Raw genomic sequence first — 25,387 nt, forward strand, 5'->3', positions numbered from 1 at the left:
GAAAACCTGTTATGCCCCGTACACACAGCCGGATTTTCCGACGGAAAATGTTCGATGGGAGCTTGTTGTCAGAAATTTCGACCGTGTGTAGGCTCCATCGGACATTTTCCATCGGAATTTCCGTCACACAAAATTTGAGATCTGGATCTCAAATTTTCCGACAGCAAAATCCGTTGTGTTAAAGCAGAAGAGCCGCACTGGTTATTGAACTTCATTTTTCTCGGCTCGTCGTACGTGTTGTGCATCACCGCGTTCTTGCCGTTCGGAATTTCCAACAAGATTTGTGTGACCGTGTGTATGCAAGACAAGTTTGAGCCAACATCCGTCGGAAAAAATCCATGGATTTTGTTGTCAGAATGTCCGATCGTGTGTACAGAGCATCAGAGTCTGCAAAAGACTTGAGACTGGGGCGGAGGTTCACCTTCCAACAGGACAACGACCTTAAACATACAGCCAGAGCTACAATGGAATGTTTTAGATCAAAGCATATTCATGTGTTAGAATGGCCCAGTCAAAGTCCAGACCTAAATCCAATTGAGAATCTGTGGCAAGACTTGAAGATTGCTGTCCATCCAATCTGGCAGAGCTTGAGATTTTGCAAAGAAGAATGGGCAAAAATTTCACTCTAGATGTGCAAAGCTGGTAGAGACATCCCCAAAAAGACTTGGCACTGTAATTGCAGTGAAAGGTGGTTCTACAAAGTATTGACTCAGGGGGGCGCCATACAAATGTACCCCACACTTTTCACATATTTATCTGTAAAACATTTGGAAAACAATTTATCGTTTTCCTTCCACTTCACAATTATGTGCCACTTTGTGTTGGTCTATCACATAAAATCCCAATAAAATAAATTTTTTGGTTGTAAAATGACGAAATGTGGAAAATGTCAAGGGGTGTGAATACTTTTTTCAAGGCACTGTAAAATAAATATTAAGGTAGTAGCACCATTACCTTTTTGTTTACATGAGAAGACATCCCTACACTCAATAGCAAGTTGGGTGCCAATGAGACATTTCCATGTGCAGCTCAGCATGGAGGGTTAAATCGGTCAGGATTAAACCATTGCTTTTCCTACTATGCCTCCCATCAACCTGTAGTTAAATCACAATCACTATATCAACATATTAGCTTATTTCATACTTGTAATATAATTTTTTATTGTGCTTGGCTTGACTTTAGTACAGCTTTTAACAGCATTGCAGTAAAACCCATTGCTAAGCTCTTCCCTTTTTTTTACCGACATATGGGTGTTGCTTCAATGGACAGGAGCAGCAGTGTTTGGCTGTTTGTTATTGTCCATCCAAGAATGACCTCTTGCATAGCTAGTTCTAAGTTATAATACAGTTGTAATACATTTCGCTGTGTTTTCCAGCATTGGCCATATCCATGGGCATGAGAAATGTAAAATTTGGGCCCGGTCCCATGCATTGTATGGCAAGATGCATTAACTGTATCTTTTAAATGAATCTTTTGGTGTGAACAAGCCCTATTTGTATGCTAAACCGCTTACCGTACATTCACATATACAACATGCAATGAGGTGCATTATGGATGGATATGTACAAAGAGATTCTGGAACGCAACAATGTAAATGCAGACTGGAGCTACCGATTAATATCGAAGGTAAAAATAAAATACTTAGAGGCCTCAGTTTCTAGCTTCTTGTACAACATTCTGCATAGGGAAGGGATACAGTCCAGAACTTTTAATGAAGAGTCAATGGCTCATAGTGCAGGCACGCGGTTGCCAAGAGCACATTAGTCGAACAGGCTTTTTGCCACCCTTTCAAACACATTTGGAGTGCACCACTCTCATGAGCGCCCCCTCACAATGCAGGTAGCACACCACCCAAATGGTTCCCACTTCCCAAGAAGCATGAAGATGGGCCCCTCTATGCCAACATTTGACAGCTTACTCAATCACCACTGTCAATTGTAAACACAGAAGCCAACAGGGGGAGTCTTCTGCTACTAGCTTCCTGTGCCGCACTCTGCAATAGATGTCATCTGTCAGAGCTGCAGAGGAAGCGAGTAGTGGAAGACTTCCTGTGCTGGCTTCTGTGCTTACAAATGATAGTGGTAGTCCCCCACTGATGGAGGTCTCAATTCGGTCAGGTGGCCTAGTTTGACTGGCAGAACAGGAGATCTGCCCAAGACTTCTCATCCCTGGTGGCCCAATCCCCCCTATATGAAGGACACTGTGGGGTTGACTTGCTAAAACTGGAGAGTGCACCCGGTTTTGCACTCTCCAATTTTAGTATATTAACATCTGTGCCTGGGGCAGCTGTCCCCCACCCCATCACAGCCCTGCTTTTCTGCTCTGCCAAAGACCAAACTCTTCCTGCTGGAGTTGGGCTTTAAAGTCTTGAGAGATGGTCAAGGCCCAAACTGCTGTGGGGAAATCTCCCCGCTGGTGTCTGATGTAAGAAGCTAAGGGGTGGTTCAGCTCACAGGTACTCATTAAAAAATTGCATCAAAAGTAGGAACGGGCACGGACCTGGTGACCAAAATCCACCTGGTCAGGTCAAATGCTGGAGTGCCAACTTGCCCAAACTTGGGTGGAGTTCACCAATGGAGGACCAAAATTACTCAAACAAGAGAATAGAGGTACAGTGGAACCTGAGTCTTGTCTCGCAAAACCAGCATGATTCAGGTCAAAGCGCGTGCAGTACCTCGTTTGGCCTGAGGTGTGGGGGGGCGCAGATCGGCGCTGTTCGGAAATGCGCAGAAAGGCCCGAGGACAGCTGGCTGACTTCGGCAAACCTCGGGAACTGAGTCTTTCCAAGGTTTGCTGAGGTCAGCCGAGGTGTCTCCGGGCCTTTCCAGCCATTTCTGAGGCTCTCTGGCACCCCCCACCTTTGGCTGCATGCGGTATTGCATGCCATTTAAGTCAATGCAGAATGAATTATTTTCCTTTCCATTGACTTCAATGGGGAAACTCGCTTTGATATGCGAATACTTTGGATTACGAGTATGCTCGTAATCCGAGGTTCCACTGTATATGAAAGGAAATCGCCAAAGAGGTCCGAACCTCAGAAGAGGAATGGGAACAGACAGCGGTATACTCCTTTTAATAAACTGTATTCAAAAAATGTGCAAAATGGATGGATGAGCATGGCTGTGACCCCGGGTGTGCGTTTTTAAACGAACAGCGTTGTCTCTTTTAGATTTTGCTATAACCTATTGTAAACGTCAAGTTTTTTGCATTTTGCACTTTTTGAAATAAAGTTTATTAAAGGAGTATACCGCTGTCTGTTCCCATTCCTCTAATGAGGTAAGGACCTCTTTGGAGATTTCCTTTCATATTGCCCTATTCTCTTGTTTTTTCATTGCAATGTGAATTTTGTGCTAAGGGATTTTTTGTGTTAGTATTTATGAGACTTTTTGATGTATGTTTGTAAAGTGTATGTCCTGTTCATTGAGGCTGGGTTCACACTATCTTTACATGCGGCTCACAGCAGGGGTCCGATGCGTCCCCATTCACTGCTTCAGGTCCGATTTCGGCCCGAATTTTTGGATGAATTCGGACCTGAAACTGACCAAAAGACGCACAGGGCTCCTGTGCAAATTTGCACCGGAGCCACAGCGGAGATATGTGAACCGGCTCCATAGAGAGTCAGTCATAATCTCCTGCTATTGCAAATTGGGTGCGGGTTTCCCACATCCAATTCGCATAGATGTGAACCCAGCCTCAGAATTTGAACATTTCTAGCCTGTGTAGGCATAAAGGTGTAGGACAGGGACTGCGTACTATTGCTCACTGGCTTGTATTTACAGTACTGGCCTTTTGTTTTGCAGAGGGGGCCATACCACTCTCCTTTGACCCTTCCTTGAATTTAGAAGAAGTACAGAAAAGGTACCCCAATGTAGACCATGGTCGCTACCACCCAGACAGCTGCAGAGCCCAGCAACGTGTGGCCATCCTCGTTCCACATCGGAACCGGGAAAAACACCTCCTCTACCTACTGGACAACCTCCACCCCTTCCTGCAGAGGCAGCAGCTGGACTACGGCATCTACGTCATTCATCAGGTGAGACCACAGTGACTAATATTTAAAGCCGAAATTGAATCTTATATTACACTATCACATTTTATATTTATTATATTTACCTAGAAAAATGGTGACGTGCAATACTTATTTTACCCACTTTTATATACAGTTAGGTTCATATATATTTAGACACAGGCACAATTTTAGATTTTTTCAGGTATTTACCAAAACATATTCAAGCTATAGTTCTATAATGGATGTTGGCTGATTAATTTGAGAGTATGTACATCCAAATCGGAGGAAGGGTTCAGGAATTACAGCTCTTAGGAATAGCCATCCCCCCTTTTTCAAGGGACCAAAAGTAGTTGGACAGTTCAATCAAAAGCTGTTTTATGGCCAGGTGTGGGCTACTCCTTCGTTATTTCTTCGTCAATTAAGCAGGTAAAAGGTCTGGAGTTGATTCTAAATGTGGTTTTTGCATTTGGAATCTATTGGTGTGAACCTACATCGTGCGTTCAAAGGAGCTGTCCATGCAAGTGAAACGGGCTTCAAAAATTAAACCAATCCATCAGAGAGATAGCAGCAACATTAGGAGTGGCCAAATTAACAGTTTGGTACATTCTGAGGAAAGAAGAACACACTGGGGAGCTCAGAAACATAAAAAGGCCTGGACGTCCATGGAAGACAACAGGGGTGGATGATCGCAGGATCCTCTATATATGGTAAAGAAAAACCCATTCACAAATCCACGCAAGTGAAGAACACTCTCCAGGAGGTGGGCGTATTATTGTCAAAGTCTACAATCAAGAGAAGACTTCACAAGAGCAAATACAGAGGGTTCACCACAAGGTGCAAACCATTCATAAGCCTGAAGAATAGAAAAGCCAGATTAGAATTTGCCAAGAAAACAACATCTAAAAGAGCCAAACCAGTTCTGAAAAGGCATTTTTTGGACGGATGAAACTAAGATTAATCTGTACCAGAATGACAAAAAAAAATGTGGAGAAGGCTTGGAATAGCTCATGATCCAAAGCACACGTCATTTGTAAAACATGGTGGAGGCAGTGTGATGGCATGGGCATTATGGCTTTCGGTGGCACTGGGTCATTGGTGTTTATTGATGATGTGACAGAAGACAGAAGCAGCCGAATGAATTCTGCAGTGTTTAGAGATATCCTGTCAGCCCAGATTCAGTCAAATGCAGCAAAGTTGATTGGACGGCGCTTCACAGTACAGGTGGACAATGATCCAAAACATACTGCAAATGCAACCAGGAGCTTTTGAAGGAAAAGAAGTGGAATATTCTGCAATGGCCGTGTCAATCTCCTGATTTTAACCCTATTGAGCATGCATTTCACTTGCTGAAGACAAAACTAAAGGCAGAAAGACTCACAAAGAACATCTGAAGACAGCTGCAGTTAAAGCCTGGCTAAGTATCAGAAGGGAGGAAACCCAGTCTTTGGTAATGTCCATGAATTACAGACTTTAGGCAGTCATTGCCAGTAAAGGATTCTCAACAAAATATTAAAAACTAACATTTTATTTATGATTATATTCATTTGTCCAGTTACATTTAAGCCCCTGAAAATAGGGGGACTGTGTATAAAAATGGTTGCAGTTCCTAAAATTTGTACTTGATATTTATGTTCAACCCCTTGAATTAATGCTTAAAGTCTGCACTTCAAATTCATTTGGATTGTTTTATTTTAATTTTATTCTGGTGGTATACAGAGCCAAAAGTATGAAAATTATCCAAATATATATGGACCTAAATGTATGTGGACTCCTCAGACGAGATACATAAAGACTTCAGTGCATCTCCTATTACACATCATTCATGATGGAAAAATTGTATGTATCACATTGACACAAAGGCTAGACGACAAGCATAGCAGACTTATTGTGCACATACCTACCTGTACGTACTTCATACATTCAGATTCATTGTGTTACTTATGCTATGAATGTCAAAAAATCAGCCATGTCCACAAACATTGTTTGCCATATACTGTACAAAATTTCCATTGCAATCAAACAAGTCCTCCAATGTTGGCAATACAACACTATACAAACATGTAGATTGCTGGTATGCAAATTCCACCATTGTTCACAGTCAAATGTGTGTAGTAATAGCGTACAAAGACCTGCTGTTGCCAGCGGCTGGCCTTTTTCTTAATTTGAAAAAGGCTTTCTCAACTTTTTTACCACAGAGGAATCCTTGAAATCATTTTCAGGTGTTGTAACCCCTTCTAAAACAAGTTAATTTTGGTTCTGTGCGAAAAATGCTCCTTCCAGTGATGGCAAGTGGGAAGAATGCCCATTATATTGCTGGTCAGTGGGAAGAATGCTCCTTACATTGGTGATCAGTGGGAAGAATGTTCCTTACATTGGTGATCAGTGGGAAGAATGCTCCTTACATTGGTGATCAGTGAGAAGAATGTTCCTTACATTGGTGATCAGTGAGAAGAATGTTCCTTACATTGATGATCAGTGAGAAGAATGTTCCTTACATTGGTGGTCAGTGGGAAGAATGCTCCCTACATTGGTGGTCAGTGGGAAGAATGCGTCTTACATTGCCGATCAGTGGAAAGAATGCTCCTTACATTGGTGGTCAGTGGAGAGAATGCTCCTTATGCCCTTATACACACGGGCGGACTTTTTGGCAACAAAGGTCCGATGGTCTTTCCGACGGACTTTCGCCGGACTTTTGATGGACTTCCGATGGACTTGGCTACACACGATCACACCAAAGTCCGACGGATTCGTACGTGATGACATACGACTGGACTAAAATAAGGAAGTTGATAGCCAGTAGCCAATAGCTGCCCTAGCGTGGGTTTTCGTCCGTCGGAATAGCATACAGACGAGCAGATTTTTCAACCGGACTCGAGTCCGTCAGGCAAATTTAAAACATGTTCCAAATCTGAAGTCCGTCAGATTTCCGACCGAAAAAGTCCGCTGCAGGTCCGATGGAGCCCACACACGGTCGAATTGTCCGCCGGTTTCGGTCCGTCGGACCAGTCCGGTCGAAAAGTCCGCTCGTGTGTATGCGGCATTACATTGGCGATCAGTGGAAAGAATGCTCCTTACATTGGTGATCATTGGGCAGAATGCTCCTTACATTGGTGGTTAGTGGGAAGAATTTGTACCTTAGATTGGTGGTCAGAATAGCCCCCTTACAAAAAAGATCATTTATATCTGTAGCTAGCTCTGCTTAGTGTCCTTGGTCCTAGATCTATGAAAGTACCATCAAATGGGAGATCAATCAGCCAGAGTTTGGTCAGCCTCTAGTAACATCTGGAGGGAACCCTAAGTCTCCATGGCACCCTGATTGAAAACTATTGCTTTAAAGTATCCCTTTAATTGCTTGTCTTAGTGATCAAGAAAAAGTGTCTCTTTCATTGTCCCTGCAGGCTGGTGATGGGAAATTCAACAGAGCCAAGTTACTCAACGTGGGGTACCTAGAAGCATTGAAAGAACAGAAATGGGACTGTTTCATCTTACATGATGTGGACCTGATACCTGAGAACGATTTCAACACCTACCTGTGCGACACCGAGCCCAAACACCTGGTGGTTGGCCGCAACGTCACCGGATACAAGTAGGAAAGCAGATAGTGTTTAGTCAATGTTTTAGCCTGTGAAAAGTTCTGTGAAATGTGCATTTCTTTTTCATAGGAGAAAAGGGACTTTTGTACAAGTTTCGGTCAGTGGAGCGCCCCTCACCTCAGTTGCAAGAGGGCTACTCTACCATTTGCAGTCAGAATTATCAGTCATAATATATTATAAATGAGCTGGGCTTACATAGGAAAGATTCTGGTTGGTTCTCTTATCAACCCTTCCGTGATCGGTTTGATGTCCAAGTGCCCAGGCCAAACATAGTTGGAGGAGGATTAGAACTCGTGCAGCCATGATCCTGTTATTTTCAGCCTGCGATCAGCTGTCAGGTAAAAGTGATCTACGCGGCTTTACAGCCACTCAGTCACTTTTACCGTGCTTGCAAGGCCCCTCCCGCCACCACCAGCAGTGGTTCCTGGGCTCTCCTGTTTCCTCTGGGGAGCCTTGGTCTGTAGAAAATGGTCAAGAAGGCTCCTGCATAGTATGGAGATGGAGGATCTTCCTTTGCACTCTCCTGTGTGAGGAATTAACCCAAAAGCAAAGAGGATTTAGCCACTTCTCGTTTCAGAGCTGTCATTCTCTGGCTGTCACAGCCAGGGAAGCAGCTGATCAACTACGATCTGTGTTTGATCAGTTGCTTTTCGAGGGCAGGGGAGACATCAGAAGGTCTGATAGACCCCTGATCTCTCCATAAAGAGTATAGGTCACTGCCCAAAGTTATCGCAAAAGGGCTTGTTCACCCTCTTGTGATAGCAATAAAGTTAAATGGGAAAAAAAAAACAAAGGAAGTAAATTAATAAATGAAAAAAAAAAGTAAAAGCCCCCACGTCCCCTCCGTGCATTCATGCAAATGCTCACTCGTGTGTAGGTCCGGCACACATATGTAAACGGTGATTGCACCACACATGTGAGGTATTGCTGCGACCGTCAGCATAAATGCAACAATTGGTCCTAACTTATAAATAATTCTAAACCTATAAAGGCTTTTAAAGCATCACCTATGGACAATTTTAGGTACAGTAGTTTGTTTCCATTTCAGACATGCACAATTTAAAATCTTGACGCGTTTCGTTATCTTTTTTATATCATCCCGATAAATTGGGTACTATATTGCGTTTGTTTGCACTAAAATTAATTGTAGTGTATTTTTTCCTAAAAATTAGGATTTGATAAACGGTTACGCAAATATCGTGTGACATAAAAAGAATTGGAACAGACACAATTTTATCTCATGTTCCAAGGGCCTCCAAAAATTTAAAGAGTAGTCCAGAAATACATTTTGTAATTTATGCTCCTAGAAGGCATGAAGGTGCTCCTTGTATTTTGGGCCCCTATACAGGCAGTCCCCAGATTACAAACAAGACAGGGACTGTAGGTTTGTTCTTAAGCTGAATCTGTTTGTAAGTCGGAGCAGGTACATTTTTTAAGTGTAGCTCCAGCCAAAAATAAAACTATTTTTAAGCTTTTTGGATAGCATAGGGAAGGGTTAAGACCCCTGTAACATTTGTTTAGCTGTCTGGGCCCCTGTTCAGATGATTTCACCTCACTTTCTGTCCCTATGACAATTGGATTTTGAAAATTTTGGGCTGTTAGGGAAACATGGACTGGTGATAAAGCATCAGTGGAGACCCCTTTTTCCCATATTATCTCTTAAAGGAGAGGATTTCCCTTCCTAGGGGAAGATTTCCTCTTAATTCCTGTTGTCTCCCTGTGTTTGTAAGTAGGAGCCGTTTGTAAGTCTGATGTTTGTAAGTAGGGGACCGCCTGTATGCGGTTAGGCTGTGAAAATGTCTCAAACTGCGGGGGGTGTAAATATAAGTGTGCCTATGCTGTGTGAGAAATAACTTGTTAAAATTACAACTTTGGGGAAGAAATTTTTTTTTTTTTTTTCATATTCCAAAAAATTGTGACAAATTACAACTTCAAAAATTCACCATGACTCTTACTAAATACCTTGTATTGTTTACTTTCCAAAAAAGTGGTCATTTGGAGGGTAATTTTACTGTTCTGGCATTTTAGGGCCTCAAAAATTAAGATAGGCCATCAGTGCATCGGGCCTAATTGATTTTCAAATATGTATATACCATAGGTTTGCAGATCTTATAAATTTCACACCAACTAAATAATGTACACTGATTTGGGTTATTTTTTAACAAAGAAATGCAGCCGAGTACATTTTGACCTGAATTTATGAAAAGAAAAAAAAAGATTTTTTTTTTTTAGTTGCAAAATTTTAACAGAAACTAAGAAAAACTATTTCTTTTAAAATATTCAGTCTTTTTAAATTTTATATAGCAAACAATAAAAACTCAGTGGTTATTTAAATACCGCCAAAAGAAAGCTCTATCTGTGTCCAAAAAATGATAAAATATTAATTTGGATACAGTGTTGCATGTCTGAGTAATTGTCATTCAAAGTGTGACAGTGCTGAAAATTGGCCTGGGCAGGAAGAGGGTGAAAGTGCCCGGTATCGAAGCGGTTAAGGATGCATGGCAGGGGGTGTGTCCTATGCCTACGTAATATTGCTAATAGGTGTCCCTTGTTCCCATCTCAAAAAGTTGGGAGGTACGCATTGTGACCCTAAAGAGGAACTTCAGCTTGATTTTCTATGTCAGTTTAAAAATCGGGCACATACCAGTGCCTGTGCCTGAGGTGCCTGAGGTCCAGTGCTGTCTTCCCGGAGCCAGTTTTTCTTACCACTACTGGCAACCAACGCTGCCATCTTGGAAATGGGAGCTGGCTGTGGCTTCCTGAGGAACCACATCCAGCTTCCCATTGCAAATGATCAAGCTAGTGCAGCGCTTTGGTAATTGTCCAGCAGCCTCCTAGGCCAGGTGATGTGTCCCAGCAGGCTGCAGGAGGGGAGGGGAGGGGGTGGGGCAAGGGACTTCCTTCTTGTCTAGGAGAGGATTTTGGAAGTAGGAGTGGGTACCAATAAAAAAAAAAAAAAAAAACGGTACTTGCTCCTCTTAACCACTTGAGGCCTGGAAGGATTTACCCTCTTAATGACCAGGCCATTTTTTGTGATACGGCACTGCGTCATTTTAACTGACAATTGCGCGGTCGTGCGACGCTGTATCCAAACAAAATTGATGTCAGCGCTGGACCTTTTTTTTTCCCCACAAATAGAGCTTTCTTTCGGTGGTATTTAATCACCTCTAGATTTTATTTTTTGCGATATAAACAAAAAAAGAGCGACAATTTTGAAAAAAAAAAAAAAAACACTATTTTTAACTTTTTGCTATAATAAATATCCAAAAAAAAAACCTAAAAAAAACCGCCAACAAATGTCTTCATCAGGTTATAGGCCAATATGTATTCTTCTACATATTTTTGGTAGAAAAACGTGGACTTGCGAACACGCCTGAGCCCCATCCTTACAACTGAGTTACAGGCTGGGGGGAGGAAGCTGTCATCTGAGGCAGTGGCGGTGCGTTCATAAGGGTGCAGAGGCGCCACCCCCTCTCTCCTGCCACCCCTCTATCACCAGTAGATAGATTCATGCATTGTGCCGCTGCTGCCACCCCCTATTCAGGCACCCGGCCCCTTTTCGGGAGCCTGAATTACAGCGGCGGGGGGTGTTTGTAAAGCACCTGATAGAGCCATAGACTCTAATAGGCATCAAAAAAAGTGACCTGCGAGCGTCACTCAGCTGTGTTAGAAAAGCGAATGAACACTAAACACTAAGCCGCCTCTCTGCCAATCAGGTGCTCGGGTCTGTTACACGTCACCTGATTGGCTGAAACGACAGGCGCCGCTATTGGACGCCTATCAGGAGGCGAGGAAATGAAGAAATCCTGGACTGCCGCACTCCGAAAGAAGGCATCTTTATTATAAACCGTTAAGATCCAACATAAGTCACCTCATAAGGACAATACAGAGAACAGTAGCCAACGCGTTTCACATCAATGGATGCTTACTCATAGCTAAAGTGTTTAAGAAGAAATGTGCATATAAATAGAAAAGTAGGCGGAAAAACCACCAATAAAAACTAAACAATTAGACAACACCCTTAACACAAATTAAACCCAGAATTCCAAGGATAGAGAACACCTGTGAATTGAGGATAACCAGAAAAACATTGACATTCCGAATAACCAAATGTCAATGGATGGCAATCAAAAATAATAGCCATAATGTTGTCTCATCACTGTGTGCATATCACAAAGGGATAATAAGTATGCAATAACAACCCAAAAAGGAATAATAATGAGATAAGTAAAATAAAATTAAATAAGATACAAATGGTAAAGAATAAGGATAGACAAAAATGAAGAAAAATACATAAATGTGTAAATATGGTAGGCATAAACTAGGTTATTGTGAAAAATTCACCCAGTAGCTATATCTGACAAATCACCAAAGTATCACATAAACAAAGGAATTAAAAAAATTCTACCAATGTTGTGCTAAAAGCTCCAATGGTGTATAAAAATGTATCAATTTCAAAGACTCCAATGGTATGTAAAAATATATCTATTTCACAATGTTATCGCACGTAACAGAAATGGGGACACGGTTACCAGAAGTTAATAAACTGCTGATAATAAATATAAACCCGAGGAGCGTATTATATTTCATCTGAATAGTCAGAATAAAAAAAGATTGTTGTTGAATTATTAAATGCTACCCCAAAATAGTTAGTCATTTAGAAAGAAGGGAAGGGTTTATGTGTCTGGTGTAAGAATGAAGGAAAGGAATAAAATATCCAGGACCCTAGCTCATTTAATAGGAGAAAAGTTCTAAAGATCACCTAGGCTCAAGTAGGGGATGAGACAAAAACGTTTCCTAGCATTAAACAAAAATGTAGGAAAAAAAAACCAAAACCAAGCAAAATAGCCATGGCACTACGGAGCAACATACACAGAGACACAGAGTCTCACTCGATGCGCTGTGCGGGGACACAGAGTCTCAGTCAATCCGCTGCACCAGCAACCACAGCAGTACTAGCAATAAATCTAAATGTCATGGGGATACATTGAACGGAATGAGCTGAGAATAGTACTGAATATGACCAGAGTCTCCCTCCATCTGCTGCACTAGGGGACGGAATACCTGAAAAAGACACAAATGGGTAATGCAACTAAACAAAACTTGAATCGCAACTGAAAGTATGTATGAAACAACATACATATAGCTATCTGCAATGAAAATGGTGAGGATATTAGAGTGGTAAACACGATCACATTCAATATGTTATAACGGAGACCATAATTATACTAAAAAGTGTGGCTAATCTCTTAGAGGTCTCTCACGGTATACCCAAAAAGTACATATGTGGTCAGTATTACAGAGGCAAACAAATCTATATTGCCAAGTCTGAGGTGTAAAGAGACATGGGGACTGTCTGAAAAAATAAAACAATGGCAAAAGAACTTGGAGGAGTCAGAAAAAAAGGAAAAATTAGCTAATTTTGGAAACAGTATTCTGAAGCGATAAATGGTACTAAGTGTAACTTATTAATAGAAGTGGGACACATCCCACTCAAAATTGAGTCCAAACCGGGTGCCTAGTATTTAAAATGAAAATCCACCGAACTTCACATTTACATAATAAATTACATTTGTCGCCCCCTCTAGGTGGTCTCAAAATCTTGTCAATGCCTCGGATAATAAGGCTGGAAGTATCCTTGTTATGGAATTCGTTCCAGTGTCGTGCGACATTAGTACTATGATTCTTTCCTATATAGTAGAGGTGGTCATATAAACAATCTTTGAGTCTCCGTATTGTTCTACCAGCATATTGTATAGAACATGTAGTGCAGGTAATTAGTATATATAATGTACCGATGGCTCAGTGAGGCTGCATTGATGGGCTCAGCGAGGCTGCAGATGGGCTCAGTGGGGCTGCATTGATGGGCACTGACAAGGCTGCAGATGGGCACAGTGAGGCTGCAGATGGGCTCAGTGAGGCTGCATTGATGGACACAGTGAGGCTGCATTGATGAGCTCAGTGAGGCTGCATTGATGGGCTCAGTGAGGCTGCATTGATGGGCTCAGTGAGGCTGCATTGATGGGCTCAGTGAGGCTGCATTGATGGGCTCAGTGAAGCTGCATTGATGGGCTCAGACAAGGCTGCAGATGGGCTCAGACAAGGCTGCAGATGGGCACTGACAAGGCTGCAGATGGGCACTGACAAGGCTGCATTGATGGGCTCAGTGAGGCTGCATTGATGGGCTCAGTGAGGCTGCATTGATGGGCTCAGTGAGGCTGCATTGATGAGCTCAGTGAGGCTGCATTGATGGGCTCAGTGAGGCTGCATTGATGGGCTCAGTGAGGCTGCATTGATGGGCTCAGTGAGGCTGCATTGATGGGCTCAGTGAGGCTGCATTGATGGGCTCAGTGAGGCTGTATTGATGGGCTCAGACAAGGCTGCAGATGGGCTCAGACAAGGCTGCAGATGGGCACTGACAAGGCTGCAGATGGGCACTGACAAGGCTGCATTGATGGGCTCAGTGAGGCTGCATTGATGGGCTCAGTGAGGCTGCATTGATGGGCACTGACAAGGCTGCAGATGGGCACAGTGTAACACAACATTATCTTTTAAAGTATTATTTTATTTTGGCATTATATAAATAATTATCTTTAAAGTATTATTTTATTATAGTATTTTACTATGAATGGGGGGGGGGGGATTGTCGGCACGGAGCGTGACCTCCCTGAAATGAGTTTTTGCTGACAGCAGTTCAGGTTCATGTATTTACACTGCTTGCATGTAAAATACACATTTAACGATGTATTAAAGAGGAACTGCAGTCTGTTCACACAATTTGTAATAAAAACATCTTTGCCATTCTGAAGCTTCCCTCCAACCACTTTGCATATTATTTTATATATATTGTGATTCTGTACTTGCCAAATACAGTATGCTGCAGAAATCTCCCTCCACTGAGTGCGGCTGCAGCCATTTAAACTGCAGGCAGCTGAAGATGCTGCCTGCTCACTTCCTGGATTTACACAGAAGCACACCTCCAGCTCTGCAGCTCTCATTGGCCCTCTTAGGCCCCTTTCACACGGACGGATAAAATTGGTGCTTTTAGCAGCGGATTTTCTAGTTTTCTACCGCAGCTAAAAGCACACAATGCTTTCCTATGGCCCCATTCACACACTGCGTTTAGCTGCGATTTAGTTACATGCGGTTCTGTGCGGATAGAAAAAATAGAATTGACTGCGTCCAGGAGTGACTCGAACGCCGCGGGGATACCCGTGATCGCCTAGCAGAGAGGACAAACGGGGAGATGCTAATGTAAACAAGCATCTCCCCGTTCTGCATAGTGACAGTGTCGCTGATCTCAGCTCCCTGTGATCGGGAGCAGAGATCAGTGACGTCACACGTAGCCCCTCCCCCCCACAGTTAGTAACACTCCCCAGGACATACTTAGCCCCTCCCCGCCCCCTAGTGGTTAACCCCTTCACTGCCGGTGTCATTTACACAGGAACCATTGCATTTGTATAGCACTGATTGCTGTATAAATGACAATGGTCCCAAAAATGTGTCAGAAATGTCCGATGTGTCCGCCATATTGTTGCAGTCACGATAAAAATTGCTGATCGCCGCCATTACTAGAAAAAAAAAAATTAATAATAAAAATGCCATAAAACTATCCCCTATTTTGTAAACGCTATAACTTTTGCGCAAACCAATCAATAAACGCTTATTGCGATTTTTTTTTTTTTAACCAAAAATATGTAGAAGAATATGTATTGGCCTAAACTGAAGAAAAAAATGTTTTTTTAAATATTTTGGGGGATAATTATAGCAAAAAGTAAAAAATAATGCGTTTTTTTTTTTTCTAAATTGTCGCTATTTTTTTGTCTAAATTGGCCCTAGTATACGTTAGATTGTAAGCTCCTTGAGGGTAGGGACCGATGTGAATGTACAATATATATGTAAAGCGCTGCGTAAATTGACAGCGCTATACAAGTACCTTAAATAATAATAATAATTAACGAAAAAAGCAGTCCTGAGATGACGAATTTTCTCCCTTTTTTATGTATTTTCTTTCTTTCCGATTTTCCAATGTTTTCTTTATTTCTTCTTGGAGCCTGTGGTTCCTCCATGTTTGGTTATCAGATGCCATATCGTAATTAGAAGAATTTCTTGTCTTTAGCCGGCTCGGTTTCTTGGACCATTCGTCCACGTCTGATGGGACACAAACGCCTCTTTCTAGGTTCTTTGATCGTTTTTTTTCCCCGAGACTTGATCAATCATGAAATTGTGTTAGCCTCCCCCCTTTGTCGAGGAGCAGGGAAAAAAAAAAAAATGAGCTGGCTTCGCCAATGTAAAAATAAAGGAAAACTTCACAGACACGTGTAATGTCAATAGTGTCTTTTTAGGTGTTTTTCTTCAATAGTTCAATAGCCAGGCTGTCTTAAAACAGAGTGTGAGTTTATCTGATCACACTTGGCATCAACTTGAAAATAAATACATAGTTAAAACTTCATACAGCTTGATGTAGTAAAAAAAAAGATATTAGGAATAAAAACTGTAGTAAAAGAAAATACAGGAAAAGAATTAGGTTCTTGCTTTCTCTATTGTCAGAGATGTCTTGTTAGAACAGCTGTTTAGGAGTTAGGCTGAATATAGGCCTCAAGTAGACATGTGCAATTCGTTTCATTCCAAATTCATCTTTTAACGAATTTCAACAAATTCATTAAAATTTGAAAACTTTGTAAATTTGTACATTCGTAAATGCGTGCATTCGTAAATGCCTTCATTCGTAAATGCCTTCATTCGTAAATGCGTACATTCGTAAATGCGTACATTCGTAAATGCGTACATTCGTAAATTCGTACATTTGTAAATGCGTACATTCCTAAATGCGTATGTTTGTAAATGCGTACATTTGTAAATGCGTACATTTGTAAACGCGTAAATTTGTAAACGCGTACATTTGTAAACGCGTACATTCGTACATTTGTAAATTCGTACATTTTGTAAATTCGTACATTTGTAAACGTGTACATTTGAAAACGCGTACATTCCTAAATTTGTACATTCCTAAATTTGTACGTTCCTAAATTCGTACGTTCCTAAATTCGTACGTTCCTAAATTCGTACATTCCTAAATTCGTAAATGCGTGCATTTGTAAATGCGTACATTCGTAAACGCGTATATTCATAAACGTGTACATTTGAAAACGTGTACATTTGAAAACGCGTACATTTGAAAACGCGTACATTCCTAAATTCGTACATTCCTAAATTCGTACATTCCTAAATGCGTGCATTTGTAAATACGTACATTTGTAAATGTGTACATTTGTAAATTCGTACATTTGTCAGATCGTACATACGTAAATGTGTACATTTGTAAATTGGGAAATCTGAAATAATAATTAACTAATAATAACTTAACTATCACTAACTATTAAATTATAGGTATTTCAACAAATTCATTAAAATTTGAAAACTTTGTAAATTTGTACATTCGTAAATGCCTTCATTCGTAAATGCCTACATTCGTAAATTCGTACATTCGTAAACGCGTACATTCGTAATTGCGTAAATTCGTACATTTGTAAATTCGTACATTTTGTAAATTCGTACATTCCTAAACGCTTACATTTGAAAACGCGTACATTTGTAAACGTGTACATTCGTAAATTCGTACATTCGTAAATTCGTAAATTTGTACATTTGTAAATGCGTACATTCGTAAATGCGTTCATTTGTAAATGCGTTCATTTGTAAATTCGTACATTTGTCAGATCGTACATCTGTCAGATCGTACATTCGTAAATGTGTACATTTGTAAATTGGGAAATCTGAAATAATTAACTAATAATAACTTAACTATCACTAACTATTAAATTATAGGTATTGTAATTTCCTTTCAAATTTGGCTGTTAGTGAACGTAACAAATACGAATTTATCCGAAGCTACGAATTATCCGAAATAACGAATGACATAGCCAAACGAATGGAACGTAATGAATTAATAATAAATAGCAATAATGATAAAAACTTTTTATGAATATTTATTATTAATTTGTTCCGTTCCATTTGTTTAGATGCAGCATTCGTTATTTCGGATAATTCGTAACTTCGGATAAATTCGTATTTGTTACGTTCACTAACAGCCAAATTTGAAAGGAAATTACAATACCTATAATTTAATAGTTAGTTACTATTGCAGATTTTTGAATTTTCGGGTTTTTGGATTTTCACATTTCTAATTTACAAATGTACGAAGTTTCGAATTTACGAATGTACGAAGTTTCGAATTTACGAATGTACGAAGTTTCGAATTTACGAATGTACGAAGTTTCGAATTTACGAATGTACGAAGTTTCGAATTTACGAATGTACGAAGTTTCGAATTTACGAATGTACGAATTTTCTGAATGTACGAATTTACGAATTGCGATCATAACGAATGACCCGAAAAACAAAAAAATAAACTAATAAAACGAAAACGAAAGAATTTTTTGGCAGTGCACATGTCTAGCCTAAAGTAAACAAAATGTCTTCTTCAGGGTATGAAAGTGTCTCCTTCTGTGTGTGTGTAACAGTTTTTTATACTATTACAAATCTACAAGTCAGCAAAATGCAGCTATATCCATATATAGTTTGATCTAGAGGTGAAATGATCGTAATAGCAATTCTAAATACTCTCATTGTTAATAGCTTACACGTCTTTTAAACTTCTTTGATTGACAGGAACAAGTAACAGTATTCTATAAAAAACCCGTAGTGTTGACCTTCTGCTAAATGGCCACTTCTTGTAATGGATACATTCTTTAAGTAACAGAAATTCAGTTCTGTACCAAAACTTACAAATGCAATTAACCACTTAAAGACCGAGCCTCTTTCTGAGATGTGGTGTTCACAAGTTAAAAAACGTTTTTTTTTTTTTTGCTAGAAAATTACTTAGAACCCCCAAACATTATACATTTTTTTTTTCTAACACCCTAGAGAATAAAATGGCGGTCGTTGCAAAACTTTCTGTCACACCATATTTGCGCAGCGGTCTTACAAGTGCACTTTTTTTATCAATTTACTCGGCGTAACATTATCTTTCACAACATAAAAAAAAACATTGGGCAAACTTTACTGTTTGTCTTATTTTTTTAATTCAAAAAAGTGATTTTTTTTTCCAAAAAAAGCGCGCTTATAAGACCGCTGCGCAAATACGGTGTGAAAAAAGTATTGCAATGACCGCCATTTTATTCTCTAGGGTGTTAAAAAAAAACAAAAAAAACAATATATAATGTTTGGGGGTTCTAAGTCATTTTCTAGCAAAAAAAAACTGTTTTTAAACATGTAAACACCTAAATTCCAAAACGAGGCTGGTCCTTAAGTGGTTAATACAATTCTATATAATCGGACAAGAAACAGGAAGTGGGCTGTATAAGGGATTTACTGGCAGAAAAAGAAAAATGTTTTACTATCCAAAGTTTTTACATTTTACCTTCTGCTAAAACTTTTGTGAATCAGTACTGCTTGGACCTTGAAGAAGGGGACACACCCCGAAAGCTCGCCCATGAAAAATGATATGTTAGTGCAAATAAAAAAAGTATCACGGACAGTACTCAATTTTCACTATCCAAAGTTAAATCAACAAGAGCAGAAACTTGAATAGATGGAAAGATGACAAAAATAACTGAAGGTCCAATTTCCTGATTACAGAGCTGTACTGATTTGTGCTCGGCTTTACCAGTATATTTCTCTGCTGGCAGCTCGCCCCAAGGAATAAAAAAAAGCTTTGATCTGTTTACACGAGAGTGATAAATGGTTCCATGGAATCTTTTGTATTCTGTTAGAACAACATTATTGACCTCCTTTCTTTTAAAAGTCAGTAAATCAACTTCTCAATTGAAATGGAAAGTTCTCAGGCCCGGAACAAATTTTGGAACACGGGGGTCAACATTTTCAGAAGCAGAGGTCAGCAGCTTCCATGTTTCTCTCATGAGCTGGTAACCTATCCTGAGAGAGCTCAGGGTGGGGGGGGGGGGGGGGGGCGGTGACGCCGGTGTCGTTTGTTTGCAGAGAGTAGGTGGGGCGGTGGCACAGTTTGCTGCATTTGCAGGCCCGGTGCACAGCAGGAGTATGTGTATTTGGGGGGGAGGGGGGAAGATTACAAGGGTATAGCTGGCCACAGACTTTGGCCAACACTCAAAGATTTGCATGCACCAGGTCCGTCTTTAAGACCGGGCAAAAGGGGCAGCTGCCCTGGGCCCTGTCATTGTTTTGGGGGCCCCAAAGCAGCTGCCTCCTACTTGCCAACTATCCCAGTGTAAATTCCCTTGTCCCTTGAAGTTTTAGTCCTGTGCTGTGTCCTGATATCTCAGTGTGAAGCGCTGCTACTAATGCTGCCCAGCTCTGCCCTATTTTTGTGCACAGATGACTCACCTGCAGACCCTGTGTTTACATATAAATATCTGGCATTCATATGTAAATAGCAGCAGCATTCATATGTAAATTGATGCATCCGGAGGCATAGATATGTAAATAAAGGCAGCATTCATATGTATATCATGCCCCCTGCAGCGAGGAGATGATGTGCTGTAACCTCTAGCAACCAATCAGTGAGCAGTATTACTGTACAGTAATCTCTAGCAACCAATCAACAAGCAGAAATCATGTGCTGTAACCTCTAGCAACTAATCAGTGAGCCGTACTGTGTGCTGTAACCTCTAGCAACCAGTCAGTAAGCGGTAATGATGCACCGTAACCTCTGGCAACCAATCGCAATCGCTGCCTGATCTGATACAGTAAACTGATTTTAAGTCTAGCTGCTAATTATTGTATGTCTCAGAGCAGGTGGAGAACGAAATTGTATGGGGTAGGGGGGTGGAGGGGCAAGAAAACATTTGCCCGAGGTCCAATCAATTCTAAAAACGGCCCTGGCATGCACAACTGCATTGTCTCAAATGCTGGCCAACCTTCTTTTGTCATGTGACCAGTGGCAGCCCATCCATACGGGGCGCAGGGGCGGCGCCCCCTAATCCATGCGCCCGACCCCTAATCTACATGTAGGCTGCTGGACGGATGGATTCCAATTAGGTTTTTTTTGTTTTGTTTTTTTTTTTTTTTTTTTTTAGAAGCCTGAGGCTCTAATTGGCTTCAGAGTCCTGACCTCAACCCGATAGAACACCTTTGGGATGAATTAGAGCGGAGACCGCAAGCCAGGCCTTCTCGTCCAACATCGGGGGCCTGACCTCACAAATGCGCTTCTGGAAGAATGGTCAAACATTCCAATAGACACACTCCTAAACCTTGTGGACAGCCTTCCCAGAAGAGTTGAAAAGGAATAGAAAGGCGCCTCTATGTGCAGTATGCAAAATTTAATAAAGTGCACAAAGGGTTAAAAGCACTTACAAGATCGTTGAGTGTTAAAAAAACATGATAAAATGAGGAGTCCTCACCTGTGGCATGTGTTCATCCTCAGCACGGTGGTAGAGAGCAGTGTAGGGCCGTCCAGCTGTAAAGCGTTCTCGTACCTGTTGGAGGGATTAGGCAGCAGCGAAGCCTGTGTTCCGGGTTCTCTGCGGGGCACACAAGGCTGATGGCGTCAGTGAGGAGAAAGGGGCGGTAACGCGTTTCGGAGCATGTGCAGCTCCTTCGTCAGACCTAAACTACCTACGCCCATACTCCTCAAGCTGGCCTATGAATGGTGAGGGGGAGGAGTAAGGGGAGGAGTATGGGCAGGAGTTAGATACACAATGATAAGGGAAGTAACGCATTTCGGAGCATGTGCAGCTCCTTCGTCAGACCTACACCCATACACCTCAAGCTGTCTTATGAATGGTGAGGGGGAGGAGTAAGGGGAGGAGTATGGGCGGATGTTGGATACACAATGATAAGGGAAGTGACAGGTGTAGTACGAGATACAGGAACATATTTGGGGGGCACACCATACAATGCGTTTAAATTCAAGATGGTGTTGCTATAAGACCTACAAACAGTACAAAATATTTTACAGCGCACACATACACATCGTGTATTACGAGGACGGCCAAGGCGACCGTGCAACCACAAATTGCATCGTTCATGTCAGTGCTACGCTACATACAATGAAGTCCTGAAGGAATTTGACACAGAGGTACAGGGTACAGATGGCAATGATAAATATGCATACAAAGGTTGACATTGAATCAGTACACAGGTGTGTTACATGGTCGGTCGTGCGTCTATATGCACGTGTTATAAAGGCGGCCGGGCGTTTGTGCACTTACAAATAAGGATGTAAGTCTAATGTTGAGTTGACAATGAATAAATATACAGCCGTGTCACAAGGGCAGCCGGGCGTCTATACATATGTGTCCTTTTTTTTTTAGATCTTCAGCGTTGCGTCTCCTCTAACCAAAGTGCTATCTCATCACTATCATCCCTCTGACCAGCTATCCACCTCCACCAGAGTGCCCCTTATCTCCTCTCTGTTTTATTCCCAGAAGAGTTGAAGCTGTTATAGCTGCAAAGGGTGGGCCAACTCAATATTGAACCCTACGGACTAAGACTGGGATGCCATTAAAGTTCATGTGTGTGTAAAGGCAGGTGTCACAATACTTTTGACAACATAGTGTTAGTGTATGTGTGTGTACGTAAACAGTTTACTGGGAGAACTTGTTTAAACACATTAATCACAGCGGTAATTCTGATACAAGAAAAATGACAGTAGTAACAATCAGGGTGAGTAAAGAAAAACCTCAAACTCCATGGTCACTTGAGAACATATGCAGAAGGGCTAAAAGTGGAATCTGTAATCAATATGGTAGATCCTTTATATTGAACCCGCTCCACTCCCTCCTCGGAGCATACACACACATTAAACCTAGAATGCTAATTTGTAGTCCTGTGAGCCTCCGGGTAATTGACCAAATCTGGTCTCCAAAATAGTATATCTTTGCAAATGATCAGCTGCTAACGTTTCGCATGTCTCATAATCGTGCAAAATAGTTCAACCAAATTGTACACACGCTGCGCTTATCAAAATAAAAAATAAGAAATTTCCACTAAAATATTAATAAAGTGATATTGTGCCTAACATATACAAAATCTATTAATACTATACTATTATTATTATTATTATTATTATTATACAATATTTATATAGCGCCAACAGTTTACGTAGCGCTTTACAACTTGAGGGTAGACAGTACAAATACAATACAATTTGATACAGTAGGAATCAGAGGGCCCTGCTCACTTAGAGCTTACAATCTAAGAGGGAAGGTTAAGAGATACAAGAGGTAATAGCTGTGGGTGATGTGCTGATTGAGAAGATAAATGTACAGTTGTTAGGTGGGGGCCAGATAGGCTTCTCTGAAGAGATGAGTTTTCAGGGATCGTCTGAAAGTGGATAAGGTAGGAGAAAATCGGACGGATTGGGGAAGAGCATTCCAGAGGATGGGGGAGGCTCTGGAGAAGTCCTGAAGGCGAGCATGGGATGAGGTGACAAGGGAGTTTGAGAGCAGGAGGTCTTGGGAGGAGCGAAGAGAACGATTAGGTTGGTATTTTGTGACTAGGTTAGAGATGTAGCTAGGGGCCAGGTTGTGGATGGCTTTGTAAGTTATAGTTAGTATCTTGAATTTAATTCGGTGACTGAGTGGCAGCCAATGGAGGGATTGGCAGAGGGGTGTAGCAGACGCTGAGCGGTTTGTGTGGTGGATGAGCCTGGCCGCAGCGTTCATGATGGACTGAAGTGGGGATAGCCTATTTAGAGGTAAACCAATGAGGAGGGAGTTGCAGTAGTCAAGGCGGGAGATGACCAGGGAGTGGATTAGAAGCTTTGTGGTGTCATTGGTTAGGAAGGGGCGTATCTTGGAGATGTTGCGAAGACAGAGGCGGCAAGCTTTGGATAGTGATAGAATGTGGGGTCGAAAGGTTAGTTCAGAGTCCAGGATTACACCTAGGACCTTGGCGTGGGGAGATGGGTTGATAGTTGAGCCGTTGATCTTGACAGGGAGATCAGGGGAAGTGGCACCTGAGGGAGGAAATATCATGAGCTCGGTTTTGGATAGGTTGAGTTTGAGAAAGTGATGTGACATCCAGGCTGATATGTCTGCTAATAAGTTGGTAATGCGTGAGGAGACAGATGGAGAGAGCTGGGGGGTGGAGAGATAGATTTGGGTGTCATCAGCGTAGAGATGATATTTAAAGCCGTGGGAGGCAATCAATTGACCCAAGGAGGTGGTGTAGATTGAGAAAAGGAGAGGTCCGAGAACAGAACCTTGGGGGACCCCGACGGAAAAAGGAAGAGGAGAAGAGGAAGTAGAGTTGTAAGTGACACTGAAGGAGCGGTGGGATAGGTAGGATGAGAACCAGCGAAGACTACAGTCACGGAGACCAAAGGAGTGGAGTTTTTTGAGGAGGAGGGGGTGGTCCACTGTGTCAAAGGCAGCAGAGAGATCCAGGAGAAGTAGTACAGAATAGTGTCCATTGGCTTTAGCCATTAGTAGGTCATTTGAGAGTTTAAGGAGAGCAGTTTCCGTGGAGTGTTGAGGGCGAAAACCGGACTGAAGGGGATCAAGAAGTTTATTCATGGTCAGATGGTCGCTTAATCGGTTGTAGACCAGTCTTTCAAGAAGTTTGGAGGAGAAGGAGAGTAAGGAGATGGGACGTAAGTTGTTGAGATTGGTGGGATCCAGTGAGGGCTTTTTTAGTATGGGGGTGACTAGCGCATGTTTTAGAGAGTTTGGGAAGATGCCACAAGAGAGGGAGAGGTTGAAAATGTGAGTTAGAGAGCGTAGAATCGAGTCAGAGGGTGAGCGTAGCATTTGCGAGGGAACAGGATCCAGGGGGCAAGTGGTTAGATGAGTGCTAGATAAAAGTTTAGCAACCTCAGTAGTAGTAGCAGGGTTGAATGAGGGAAGTAATGATTGTATCTGTGGACATGGGGTGTTGCATGGGGGAGGTTTTTGCGCATTGGCGATCTCCTCATGAATTGTATCAATCTTAGTTTTGAAGTGATTGGCAATCTCCTGGGCAGTGAGTGAGTTGGTGGGTGGAGGCAGTGGAGGACAGAGTAGAGTGTTGAAGGTAGAGAAGAGTTGACGTGGACTGGATGAGAAGGTGTTGATGAGTGTGATAAAGTAGGTCTGTTTGGCAGTGTGAAGGCAGGAGTAGTATTTTAGGAGGGCAGATTTATATTGTGTGAAGTCTTCCTGGGTCTTAGTCTTATGCCACAGGCGCTCAAGAGCGCGGCTACGTTTTCTGAGACTTCTGGTGTCATCTGTTTGCCAGGGTTGTAGCAGTCGGGGCCTAATTCTGCGTGTAGTGAGGGGGGCCAGCTTGTCTAGGGAGGAAGACAGTGAGCTGTTGTAAACGAAAGTAGCTAGGTTGGGGCAGGACAGGGGGGAGATTTTGTCATAGAGGTGATCAGTAGCAGAGTAGAGAAGAGAAGGGTTGAGGTGGCGAAGGTTTCTGCGTGTAACTGTTAGGCGGTTGGAGGGAGAAGAGGTGGAAGACAAGGAGAGAGCAAAACTAATAAGGTGGTGATCAGAGAGTGGGAGTGGATTGTTGGAAAGGTTGCACGGAGTGCACAGATAGGAGAAGGCAAGGTCAAGGGTGTTGCCATTGGAGTGGGTAGGAGCCTGTATCCATTGCTTCAGGTCAAGCGATGAGGTTAGACTGAGAAGTTTAGAAGTAATAGTAGTGTTAGTGTTGACAGGGATGTTGAAGTCCCCAAGAATAATTGTGGGGATTTCAGAAGAGAGAAAGTAGGGTAGCCAGGCAGAGAAGTCATCAAGAAAGGCTGATACCGGTCCAGGGGGCCGGTAGATGACAGCAATTCTTAGAGAAATGGGAGAGAAAAGACGAATGCAGTGTGCCT

At 41.9% G+C, this 25,387-nt stretch overlaps 1 protein-coding gene across 1 annotated transcript in view; it reads left to right on the top strand.

Annotated features, from left to right (window-relative positions):
* Positions 1-25,387, top strand: part of LOC141129377 (beta-1,4-galactosyltransferase 4-like) — a gene marked incomplete in the record, with an annotated part of 270,467 nt that overhangs the window by 215,644 nt on the left and 29,436 nt on the right. The window contains 2 exon segments of the mRNA XM_073617385.1: positions 3,801-4,033; positions 7,408-7,595. Of these exon segments, the coding sequence (XP_073473486.1) occupies positions 3,801-4,033; positions 7,408-7,595 (421 nt within the window).

The sequence above is a fragment of the Aquarana catesbeiana genome, linkage group LG02 (assembly GCF_042186555.1).
Source record: "Aquarana catesbeiana isolate 2022-GZ linkage group LG02, ASM4218655v1, whole genome shotgun sequence".
Classification (NCBI taxonomy): Eukaryota; Metazoa; Chordata; class Amphibia; order Anura; family Ranidae; genus Aquarana; species Aquarana catesbeiana.